The 13,061-nt window shown below is 46.4% G+C and overlaps 2 protein-coding genes across 2 annotated transcripts; both read right to left on the bottom strand.

The window, feature by feature from the left end:
* Positions 1-35: 35 nt before the first annotated feature.
* Positions 36-1,272, bottom strand: ALTATR162_LOCUS8297 (uncharacterized protein; the record flags this gene model as incomplete). The annotated part of the gene is made up of 2 exons (XM_043315927.1): positions 36-719; positions 775-1,272. The coding sequence occupies 2 exons, from the start codon at positions 1,270-1,272 to the stop codon at positions 36-38; spliced, it is 1,182 nt and encodes a 393-aa protein (XP_043171862.1).
* Positions 1,273-5,750: 4,478 nt separating this feature from the next.
* On the bottom strand, positions 5,751-7,285 carry ALTATR162_LOCUS8296 (uncharacterized protein; the record flags this gene model as incomplete). The annotated part of the gene is made up of 5 exons (XM_043315926.1): positions 5,751-5,804; positions 6,508-6,795; positions 6,862-6,960; positions 7,010-7,141; positions 7,187-7,285. 5 exons carry the CDS (start codon positions 7,283-7,285, stop codon positions 5,751-5,753), a joined length of 672 nt encoding a protein of 223 aa, XP_043171861.1.
* Positions 7,286-13,061: the final 5,776 nt, after the last annotated feature.

The following is a 13,061-nucleotide window of genomic DNA, read 5'->3' as shown; positions in this document are numbered from 1 at the left end:
AAAGGCACGAAGTATTTCTTTGCTAAATCAAGCAACTATGAACAGTAGTTCTGACCAGCGCTAGGCTCAAGGATGCCCATGTCGATGAAGTTCAGATAATTCCAATAATCGGCCTGCACCCCTTCACCCGCAACTGAAACATTGCCGAAGAACTTTGCTGTCCAGTACGCATTCCCCTGTGTGTACTTGTTGTATGCGTAGAGCCCAGTGTTCAGATTCTTGGCGCGGTTCGCAAATTTGTTGTTCGACAATGTCTGGATGGCCCACTCGCCCACAAACACAGGAAATTTGCCATCACCAGCAAGCATCTTTGCGTCTGAGCAGATGCTAATGGTAACGTTGTCTGAATCGCTGGGGCGGCCGAAGTAGTAGTTGTGCACGTCGAAAACGATGTTGGTGTTCGCGGCAAAGTTTCCTGACCAGAATGGCTCGCCTTTGAAACTGCCCTGGAACATGACTGGGATCTTTGGGTTCACGGCTTTAGTATGCTCGACAACGGCGTTGATGTACTTTTGTACCCAAGCAGCGCCATTATCTGACAAAGCTGCTGGAGTGCCGAATGTGGAAAAGTCGGGATTGTCTGCTGGTTCATTGATGGGAGCGAGTGTATATGACTGCGGACTTCCTGAGCTCTGGATGAATCTCAAGACTGCGTCGACGGCTTTGAGTGACAGGTCAAGGTTGGTTTGGTTATTAAACCAGTCCCATTTGCCAATGCGCTGGACAGAGTCAGTAAATGTATGTGTTAAGCACTGCATGTGAAAAAAGATTCACCTCGCCAATATCTAGACCATTGATACCACCCGGCAGACCATGAATATCGAGAACGATATGCATGCCATACTTCTTGATAGCGTACGAAGTGATTTTCTTGATGTACGATTGCTGGTTGCCAGAGTGGTACTGCGCACCTGGAACCTTGATCCAAGCTGCATATGTGGTCGGAATGCGAAGAAGATTCACTCCGCCCGAGGCAAGCTTATCAATATCATCGCGAGTGACATACGTCGCATAGCGTTTCTCAAAAACCGATGCGCACTTGTCGCCAAGTTTGGCACAGCAATTCCACTCATCAGCGGTACCTTTGCAATATGTTCCCCAGAAATATGGATCGATGGTGGCTTCCTGACAGAGCCATCCGCCGAGATTGACGCCATTGGCTCTGAAGTTTCTCCAATTGACATAATCGTCGTGGTGAGTTGTGGTAGGGGTTGCTAGGACATGGGAAGAGAAAGCAAGGATAGATGTGCTAAGAGTTGTGAACGCGAACATGTTTGTAAAGTTGGGATGTTCACATATGCGATAAATGGATGAATCGGCATTGCTGGGATCTGAACTTATATACCTGCTACACTCCAGTGTATCTCGCTATTCCGGTTGTTTACGGCTGAGCATGTACAGATTTTACATCCTGATATTGCGGGGGAAAAACATGGGGAAGATGTGGAGCCGGCACAGCTACATCCAAGGAGGCAGTCAATCTGCCCCTTCACTTGGTTCCATGTTCTCAAACAAGTTAGATCCAACCCACATCTCTCACAAACACGTGCCGTAGTCTATGATAAGGCTAATGTATTCAGTAGAGTTCATGCCGAATCTCTTTCCCGAATTCCTTTCCCGAATTTCGGCTCTAGATCATGGACCGACACCCTAACCCCGAATCCGGAACATCAACAGTGCGATCCAGAAAAATTCAAAGTGAGATCCGTCTACAGTTTGTAAAGAAATCAACATCAATTCCCATACAAATCATACCAGCGCATACACCAAGAGCCTCTTCCTTGTGTTGCAGCAGTCCTTTTAAGAATTTGTTACCGTTAACCTGTTTCACCAGCGAGCGGCCCACCCCACCGAGCGGCCCAGTTCCCCCACCAACACGCGTACCTAGCAACAACACGTAATGTCTCAACAACCACAACCTCTCAAGGCTTATACTGAAGCTGATGTGCAGCTTGCCCTCTTAGACGTTAAACGTAACCAAATTCCAAGCCTGCGGCGTGCGGAGGCAGTCTACAAAGTCCCAAAGACGACGATACGACGGCGACGCGACGGGAAGCCCTCTAGACGCGACTGCGAGCCAAACTCAAAGAGCCTGACGAAGCTAGAAGAGGAGGTGATTGTACAACGTATACTTGATGAGAATCTGCGTGGAGTACCGCCCTCGAAGCTACACGTACGAGATATGGCTGATAGATTGCTGCGCGATCGCGGCGTCAAGTCTGTTGGCAAGAACTGGGTTGACAGGTTTATCCAGCGTACACCTGAGCTGCGCACGCGCTGGAGCCGTCCATACGATCGCCAGCGAGCTCTCTGCGAGGACCCAGCAATCATTGAGCCCTGGTTCATGCTGGTTTAGAACATGAAGGCGAAGTACGGCATTATAGACGACGACATGTACAACTTTGACGAGTCTGGCTTCCTGATGGGCAAGATATCGTCGCAACTCGTAGTGACAGGCATAGACAAGCCTGGGAAAGCAAAGAAGCTTCAGCCTGGTGATCGCGAGTGGACTACGTTGATACAGGGCGTCAGCGCAATAGGGCGCGTTATCCCACCCTTCCTCATCTTTGCCGGCAAGGTTCTTATCTCTAACTGGTTCACTGAGGACCTCCCACGCAACTAGGTTATTCAAGTAAGCCCAACAGGCTGGACAAACAACGATCTAGCGCTTGCTTGGCTTAAACACTTTAATACGCATGCGAGGCCTGTAGGAGCGTACAGGCTGCTTATTATTGACGGCCACGAGAGCCATTGCTTAATAGATTTTCAGGAACGCTGCAAGGAGAAGAAGATTATCGCCCTCTGTATGCCTCCACATTCGTCGCACCTCCTGCAGCCGCTTGACGTTGCCTGCTTCTCGCCGTTGAAGCGCGCGTACGGCGATGAGATCTCAGCCTTGGCACGCGATCGCATCCACCACATCAACAAACAGACCTTCTTACCAGCCTTTAAAGTAGCTTTTAAGAAGGCATTTACAAGAGAGAATGCTTGCGCAGGGTTTCGAGGCGCTGGATTGTGTCCACATGATCCACAAGCCGTGTTATCAAAGCTGGATGTGCAGCTGCGTACGCAAACTCTACCACAGCAAGATGACGCCGCTTAGGAGGCGCAAACACCGCGCAACGCCAAAGAAATGGAGGCGCAATCAACGCTGATTCGAAACAAAATGCAAATCTATTGAGGGTCTCCAGCAAGTTCACTTGACGAGCAGGTGCGACAGCTAACAAAAGGCGCGCAGCAGATAGCTCATGAGATGGTGTTAATGCGCGCAGAGATGGGGCGCCTTCGAGACGCAACAGAGACGCTTACTAAGCGTAAGAGTCGCAAGAGACGCTACGTACGGGCAGAGGAGACACTGACAGTTGGCGAGGTATTAGACTTAATTGCTGAAAAGGAGGGTGGCAGTCGTGAGGAGGGTGAGGAGCCGGCGAAGAGGGTGCGCGCAGGGCGACGCTGCGGCCGTTGTGGCAAGATTGGGCATAACTCTCGTACGTGCAAGGTAGAAATTGAGGATGCGAATGATAGCGACGCTTCTAAATAATATTATACTGTTGCAAGAGTATAAAAATTGTGTTGTGGTGCTAAGCTACGTCGCTGCGCGTACGCTTCGCTGGTGTTCATGGGCCGCTCGGTGGGGTGGGCCGCTCGCTGGTGAAACAGGTTAGAGTTGTTAGGTTAGGGTGTCTCTCGCTATGGAAATCGCAGCGTAGGATAGCGAAGCAGCCGTATCACCGCAGCAGTCACCGATCGAAGAAATACGATGAGGACACGGAATCCTCCGTCTCCAAATCCAGGAAACATTCCCACCGATCCGAACGCACCTACCGTTCTGATCTCCCCCAAAATCAACTTCGCCGACGACGAAGACTCTTCCCGCCCGAAACGCAGTTCCAAGAAACCCTCGTCGTCTCTGAAAGCAGTGAGGCTACTACCGTGCGACCTGTGAAGGAGAAGGAGAAGGAGAAGGAGAAGTCGTCTAGGAAGGATAGCTTGACACAGGATTAAGGTGAGGCGGTGCAGTATGGGGCTGGGAATGTGGCTGTGAGGGATATCACGTCGGGTATGGTTAGTGCGTTGCGCAAGAATCCTGTAAGGAGTATGACTACGCATGATCATGCGCAGAAAATGAGGTAGTTTGAGGGGATTCATGCAGGCTTAAGAGGCTTTGAGTAGGTGGTGTTGGTGGTATAGCTGGGTTGATGTTGTTGCTCTTGTTGTTGACCCACTCGCGATCGCCAGGCTGTAGTTTCTTCTGTTTCCCAGGTTTCTCTGAGCTTGTAACAACAAGCTGAGAGGATATCTTGCCCATTATAAAGCCAGACTCGTCAAAGTTCCAGGTATCCTCATCTGCGATGCCATACTTCGCCTTCATCGATTGAACAAGCGTGAACCAGGGCCTGATAATCGCTGGGTCCTCGCAGACAGCTCGCTGGTGATCATACGGACGGCTCCATCGCGTTCGCAGCTCAGGTGTACGCTTAATGAAGTTATCAACCCAGTTCTTGCCTGTAGGCTTCCCACCACGCTCTCTTAGCAGTCTATCAGCCATATCTCGTACGTTTGCCTTTAAGGGTGGTATACCACGTAGACTCTCTTCAAGTATACGATGTACAATCGCCTCCTCTTCTAGATTTGTAAGGCGTTTTGAGTTCGGCTCACAATCGCGTCGAGAGCGTCGTCCAGCGCGCCGGTCAACAAGCGTTCTTCGTGGGACGTTATAGATTGCTGCAGCGCGTGCGTTGCTTTGAAACTGATGAGAATTAATATCTAAGATAGCAAGCTGTATATTGCCTTCATTGTAGGTTCTTTGGGTATTGCGTAGTTGTGACATTACGTGAAGTTGCTGTGCAGGCGCCGCGCTGGTGTTGGGGTGGCGACCCGCTTGTGTTGGCGACTCGCTTGTGAACCACGTTAAGGCTAATCCTTTAATTTCTTACGTAAGCAATTAGCAAGAGCAAGTGCTAAGCTTGCGCACGGATCACAAAGGCACTAACAGCTCTTAGGGCCTGTGCGCTAACAACGCGTTCGCGTGTACGTCTACGTGCGACGCGCCGCGGTATAGGGCAAAGAGTCTTACGGCTACTGTTTCGCGATAGCAGCGCGACGTCCTTCTGATAACGAGTCTATTAATGCGCTAATAGCGGCTGCTAAACAGCTTGTCTAGCAACTAGAAGAAGTTAAATTAGCAGAAGCCCACCACGAACGCGCTCACAGTAGGCCTAGACCGACAAGCGCATCTTTAAAGCAGCTAGTTTCTAAATTAGATCTTGCGGCAACTTTTAAGGCGATTGTTAAGGAAGCGCAAGCGCGACTAATAGAGCTCGGAGAAATAGAGACGCACGAACCGGAAACGCACGAACCGGAGATACACGAGCAGGAGACACGAGCAGGAGACACACGAGCAGGAGACACACGAGCAGGAGATCCACACTGTCGACGAGCGCGGATACCTTATCCTACAAGTGCAGCATCGCTAGGATGCTTCACAACTTACACAACTCCTACGCGGCGGCGAGGCATTAGATCAGGACGAGATTAAAGGCTTTGCACTTGCTCAGGGAGACGCTGACTGTCTGCACGCGCAGGTAGCTGCAGACACCCCGCTCAACCTCTGCGATATGGAAGGGTTCAGCGAAGCTGGTGTATCTCAGCAGCCCAAGCAAGAGTTTGAGGAGTGAATAGCGGGACCCCTCGACCGCGTTCGATACCTGATCTGCAAACCCTTGTCCGATCACAGCATCAATACTCTGCTAGACGCTGGCCCCCGGTGCAATCGCCGGCTTGAGATCGCCGGCGTTAACCGTCTATATTGGTACGTCAGCTGCGAACCCAACACACCTGCAACGTTGCACATCGAGAGCGAAGTGCTGGAAGTCAAAGTACCCCTCGTTTGTCCCAGCACGGCGGGCGTCTCAGCACTCAGGGAGGGACGTTAGATTGGGATTGGCTTGAATAGCTGTTCTAGTGATTTTTTTTCATTTTGCTGTCATCTTATTTATTATTCGTCAGGGCCTGTCCTCTATGTAGCTTTCGTAACAGCTATTTATTGGGTTATGTAGAATAGAGATATAGTAAGATCGTCAATCGATTCCGCTCCCAAGAGGATATGGTTACCGGGATGGAACGCCTGTTAGCCCTTGGCCATGGAACCCTAGACTGTCTCTAGCAACAATGGATGCGTTGGGTGGCCCATGTTCTGAATCCATATCTTCGCACTGTGGAGGATCCTCTCTTTCAAATCATCTCCATAAACATCCCAGGTAGAAAGGGCTCCATGAGTTGCATTGAAATTGTATGGTTTGATCAGCCGCCAGATATTAGCTATGGCGTCTGGACCCATTGGCATTTGTGAGGGAACAGACAATAGAAAACCATACTCTGCATGTTTAGGCGTTCTGTCTCCTGCAGATTGAGCAATCTATGCGAAACGTGAGTATAAGAGCATCTTTTAATCTTGTGTATATCACTGATATTGTTTTCTCTGATTCATAAAAAACGGGGACTTACCCATGTGGTCTCAAAGGAATCTGCATGGAAAATATGGTTCTCCCAGTGCAGGACAAAGCTGCCGGGGAAATGACCGCCAACCTTAAGAGCTGTCACTCCTGGCAGAATCTCTGTTACCTCCTGATGAAGAAAAGTTACTTTCTCATCTGCTGGAGTGTTCTTCAGCCACTCTTGGTCTTCGGGGGCCGCATACACTGGACAATCAAATGCCATCCGCCATTCATTCATTGAGGTATAGTAATGTGGATGCGATATGATGATGGCTTTGAGTCCGCCAATAGATTTGATCTTTGATACAGTTAACATCATACTTCTTCAAATTTGAAGACTCCGGCGAGAAGAGTGGCGACTTACCCAATCAATAGCTTCCTGGTCCAAGTACGTTACAAGGTCCCAAAGAACGTTTCCATGTGGCGTTTGTAAGAGCATTGCTCTCTGGCCAACAAGCCCGAACTACATTCTGCATTAGATGGCACTACGTACAAAGCGCATAGTTCCTTACCTTGGGTTCTATTTCAATCATTGTGATTCTATCGTCCTCAAGCTTTGCACGCTTGAGTTTGTGTCCAGCGTCTTGGAGCTTGCGCAAGGAGCTCCAAGACTGACCTGGGACTAAAACCATGCAGCGAAAATCCTCCAGAGGTCAGCACTACAAACGCGAATAATGTGGCATACTTACATTACAGATTTCGCATCGATTGTTTAATGTTGCTGGGTCTGCCGTATTGTACTGCGTAGTACAAGTGCGACAAATAACGAAGTCAAGATGGTCTGCCATATCGTTCTTTTCGAGGTCCTGACGTGGCAGCAATTGGGCCGCTGAATGAACAAGTAGCAAAAGGCAAACTGGTAAGATATCCAAGTGTTATTCTTAGATGGGCGTGCGGCGCTTTATAGACCTTTATAAATACCTGTTGGAGGGGATACTCGACCTTGTATATATCAGGAAATTCAGTTCATTCCATACATGAACTAGTCTATCATTACCCTCTCAGACTCCAGCCGAATAATATTATTTGTTCAAATCCGGCATTCTATGTAGATCATACCATATGGTCTCGGCCGAAACCGTTCTCCTGGGTGTTTCATTTAGTCGGAACCTTTGGTTGGGCCGACGACGCAACTGAACCCGGAGTTAAGAACTAAGTCCGCGCGAGCTGTGGATTTAGGACAACAATTCGGATTGGCATAGGAGAATTGAAGTGTTTAACAGGGCGAGATTCAGCGGGGAACGAAAATGGTGCTACCAATCCGCATGCGCAAGGCCATGCAAAAAGTGGGCGTCTTTCTCAATACGTAACAAGTTGGACTGCGGTAGAAGCAAGAATATCGGCACGTGCGTAGGAAGCTTCACTTGATTTTGTAGCATATCAACTCCACAGTAAAGTGGAGTTGTCGTTTGTAGTTAAGGTTTCGTATGTTTACAATCTGCAATGATCGATGAATGACATGGATACTCTTTCCAAGTGCTCCATCCAGCTCCATCCAGCTCCAATTACTCCATGGATATCCATAGAGCAATTGGATCTTAGCGGATGGAACTCTATTTTATTTAAGTCATTTACTGCATCCCGCGCCATTACCGGCATGCTAAGTACCAAAACTACTATAATACTGTAGTAGGTATGGTTATGTAATCTCGGATGTCTCGGTAGATGTAAATATACAACGGTTTTCCAAGTTTCCTTTGTATGTTTTGCGAAACCTGGTGTATCCACGTTTCTTGTCGTCTTCACTGATAACCCGCAGTATATGTCAGAAACCCGCTCCTAATGGTTCGCTCCGGCTTACGCCAAGCCGCTTAGAGGTATATAGGCCTCTTAACCGCTACTATGCTTTGGTAGCAGTTCGTCTCTAGTCTATTAAGACGATATACTATCATTAATGGGCGAAGGGATCGTTGGCAATAGCCAAAAATCCTCCGAGAAACCCTAAATAAGTGACCATCAATCCCCTGATTTGCGAAACCGAAGGGATCGTTGGCATCTTAGGTTGCGGAGCGCTGCAACTGCACAGCCTTGTGCAACAAGATTTAGCGCGTCAATTAAGCCTGCTTTAAAGATAATCTAACTGTTGTAGAGGGAGATATGTGATAAATAGTGCTAGGGTGGTCGTGTTCGTGTCAGATGAAAATGCTGAAAATGAGCTTAGGAGAAGTTTATGATTGCGATGATAGATTATGTCTTGATCATTTTTCTTTTTCGTTAGTCTGTTCTCTCTCCTTTTTGAACATAAACCTAATACGTCGGTGATACCTAGGTGATACATAGGTGATACCGTCTACGATGCAGTATCGCTTACTTTATCTAACACACCCCCTTAGCTTAGAAACCATTCTAAGCTAGATAGGAGCTGCTTCTGTTGTCTTCTAACGAACCTAGAGGTCGTGTGCAAGAAGCTTCGATCACAGTCTAGCTACGCCTGTTCGACCTCTAGCTTCTTAATTTAGCTTTAGGTCTCTTTAAGGCGTATTGCTGTTATTTCTCCGCTTTTCATGCGCTCTGCAAGACCTATTTAGCCTAGGAACTGTGCCTATTTATTAGCTAGTAGCGCCTTTGTAAAACTGTTAGCTAGCATGTCGTCTAATTAGACATATACAACCTAAATACTTCTTCTTAACACCTCCTGTCTTAGCTAATAATTGTAAATATCTACATGCTAGAGCTTAGTTTGCAACTGTGAGACCTCCTTATTAATTAGCTAGATAGTTTAAGTGTTATCGCATTGTATCGTAATTGTTTCCTTAGGCAGATTAATTTGCAGTTCCTTAACTAGTCGTGATATAAATATAGCTTTATTTGCAACTTATAATAGCGCAAGAAGCTTAGCTTCTGTCGTAGAGGTTGTAACTATATCTTGCTTACTTACTTTCTAAGCAATTAAGCTACTAAATAACTTGATTGTATATCCCTGCGAGCTCTTTCTGTCTAGTGTGTTATCGGCAAAAGAGGCGTCGCTCGCGACTTTAAGTCGACTATCCCCGCTAAGCTCGAGCGCTCGATTTCTAGTGCTCTGCAGGTAGAGGAGAACTCGATCGGCTGCATTATAATACTCCTGTCCTAGATTTATTAGAAAGCGTGCTAGTTGTAATGTCGCGAATGCAATATCTAGACAAGTTGTTACAGCTGTAAACATTAGGGATCTAATCTTTCGCTAGTACTTGTTAATTTCTAATAGAGTAAATAATAAGACGGCAAGCATGCATTAGGAAATGGATGACCTGCATTAGGAAATGGTTGCACCTTATTCGGGTAATCCGAGCCTTGGCTTACAGCGTTTCGTAATACTGCCTAAATAGGAAATTGACCTCGACTCCTACTATAAAAGGCTACTAACCCCCCCGTCTTCTTTTCCTATCTGCTAGCTATCTCTCTCTATTCCTACCTGTAAGGACATAGCCTCTCCTTAGCTACTACTTACTACGAGGTTTAGAGCTAAGGAGTAAAAGGCTACGTCTTACTACGAAGGCGCAAACTACTAGACCTTCGAAGGCCTAAACTACTAGACCTTCGAAGGCCTAAACTACTAGACCTTCTACGGTCTAGTACCCCTTTCGCTTCGCTTCTCTCTAGGCTATATAAGTACGCGTACGCTCTGCCTCTTCTAGGCTCTGCGTCTGCTATTTTCTCTACTCCGAATACAAGCTTCTACTCAACCAGTTCGCTCTTCTGCGCGTGAAGTCTGCCTTACACTACCCTTTTGTGCTAGATAGCATCGCCTAATCTAGCGCTGCCTGTCTCCTAACAAATTCCTACGAGGCATTATCGTCGCACACTAGCATCTACATCTATACGCAGACCTAACGCTGCGCCCAACCGGCCCCTGTTACAGTTACCCCTATCTAGGCCTAAAGTTACGGCTTTGCTTCTAGTGTCAACCGTCGCACGTAGTAACAAAGAGGCTATCCTTGCCCTTCTACAAGCATTTAGGTCTGCTAACCTATCGCTATCTAGTTATAACATGCTCCTTCGAATTTGTCACTCTTCTAATCTAGGCAAGATTTAACACTACTCGCACTATTAAAGCTAGCAAGTATATTCGAGCACCTTACAGTCGTCTAGACCCGAACAGGCTATTAGGGTTAGCGCCTTTTGTCCTTATATTGCAGCTTGCCCCTGCTGTTAGATAGACTAGACCTGTAAAGGCTAACCTTTATGCAGCACTCTAAGTGCGGGTAGATAGTCTAAGGCCTAACTTCTGTAGATACTAGACTAGAAGTTGAAATTTAACACTGCTTTCGAATAGCTTTGCTCTAGGAAGTAGGTAGCCTAAGGTCTAAAAATAACATCGATCGGGCTGTAAGTAGCTAATGTGACTAATAGCCTAGAAAGATAATAATATAGAACACGGCAAACTAAGTCCGAGAGATTAATCGCTAGCCCTATTTTATGCAAGTAGTTATGTTCCGTGCGCTAATAGGTTAGCAATCAAAGGATTTTATCTTAACTAGCTGCTCCTCTATAGTTCTCTAACCTATTAAAGCCGGGATACACGTACCCCCTACTATAGTAGCTGTTAGAAAGTTCGATAATTAGACTTATTTGGATGGAATGAAGGATCAGCACTATCGTGACCAGATCCTATAGCTCCTCAAGCCAACGCATTTGCAGCTCCTATAGTGCTATACTCTAGGCTATGCTTTAGGCTATAATATTTGTCTCTACTCTGCTATATCGTCCTAGGGGCGTCGTTCATGCGAAACCTATGCGCCTATTTACTAGCCCTCTTAGCAATAGTATATAAACAAAAGAAGCCTTTCACGGGAATACTAGCCTTCTTCGCCTAGTATACGAAACTGTAGGCTCCTAGGAATACTAGCCTTCTTCGCCTAGTATACGAAACTGTAGGCTCCTAGGAATCCTACAAAATGTCTTCTTTCCCTGCTAATTCTTCTACCGCTTTCTAAGGGTACAATTAAACGAAGTTCGTATTGTATGACCTATTATTAACTAGGTCCAAGCCAATTATTACAAAGCAGAACGGGAAGAAGAAGGTATCCTAGCACACGTCTAGCAACAAGAAAAAAAACAAAAATTGTGTAGGAATTAAAGATATTAGTATCCTTCCAGGGCTAACTCCTAAATTGCCTTACATCTCTAATGTAGAGTTATCCCCTCTTCTTATAACCGCAGAGTCTAGCTTTCTTATTAATAATAAAGGTACCGTAGGCTAATGCATCTTGCAATTTGTCGAGTCCTAACTAACATAAGCTTGCTAATACAGTTATTAATGCTAGCGCCGCTGTCCTTAATCAAAACCAAGGTTAATGTGAGGTTAGAGATAAAGCCTCTATTATGGAAGAAAAGCAGGACCTTGCAGATACCGCGAAACTAGATGCAGCAGCGGAAGCTTTCCTGTTTAATAGTACTCTAGGTAGATTCGCTAGGACAAGGCTAAATTATTTGCTAATAATTAATAGGAGATTAGGAGTTCCTAATAAAAGACTTTGGTTACTAATTTGCTAGCGACAGAGATTGCCTGCAAATGATATTTCAGGAGTTAGGGGACACCGACACATCCGACCCTCCTATATACGATACACACAGCTATAGTAAGTACTAGTTAAGAAGTGCAGTCCAACGTCGTCTAATTCAAACTACAGCCATTAGTATGCCTCCTCCTGTTAGTTGTAATAGTAAAGCGGCTAGCATACTATTGGAATTAGACGAGCGACAGCGCTCCTCTCCTAGCAAATCGATCTGTGCGACAAAGAACCTAGATTGCAGATTGCAATTAGACTAACAACGAGGTTCTCTAGAAGCCCTAACGGCCCCGAACACAGCTAAATTGTCACCTATACCGATTACAGACGCCTACGTATTAGGTTTGCAATCTGAATGCATTATAGAACCTACCCTTTCTACTAGAATGACAGCGTGTGGCATGAATAGTTATTCTAAGAGCGCACTAGAGTTAGAGGTTAGACAAGAGCTGCTTCAATCACCAGATGGATCGATTTTACATTTAGAAGCAGCAGACTAGGATGTTCCGCTTGCATGGACGGATTTGAGAGACGAAGACAGACAGAGTAACATTGGATCCAGGAAACGATTAAGAGCGCTTAGCGAAGGAAAAGAAGATCGATACAGAGTTGAGCGAATCGTGGATTATAACGAGTATGCTAGCCAGAAGCGTTATCTCATCAAATAGGGTAGATAGCCTAAAGAGGACATGACATAGGAGCCGGAGAGCAACCTCGATGAGTGCAAACAGCTCCTCCAGGACTACTAGGCTCTTGTAAAGCACTAAAACTCAACCGGCAACGCTACGAAAACAATGGCTCGCTCGAGTCCATCTAGCGGCTAGATGCGAGCTAGCTAGCCTTCTTTATTTCCTTCTATAATTAAGATACTTAATAATCTCGGACAAGAAATTTATTGTTTACGGAAATTGCTAGCAGCTAAACTAGTACAATTAGAGGCGTTAGACAAGGCTGCGTCTGGATGTACGCGACGCAAAAGAAAGTCATGAGGGGGCGAATGCTTAGATAAAGATAGAGAAGATCTAAACGCCTATTCGAACACTAGGGTACGGATTAAGGTAAGAAGGAACGA

The sequence above is a fragment of the Alternaria atra genome (genome assembly GCF_907166805.1).
Source record: "Alternaria atra isolate CS162 genome assembly, contig: 29, whole genome shotgun sequence".
Taxonomy (NCBI): Eukaryota; Fungi; Ascomycota; class Dothideomycetes; order Pleosporales; family Pleosporaceae; genus Alternaria; species Alternaria atra.
Note: the sequence above shows the minus strand (reverse complement) of the source record. Positions and strands in the feature narration are given on the sequence as shown.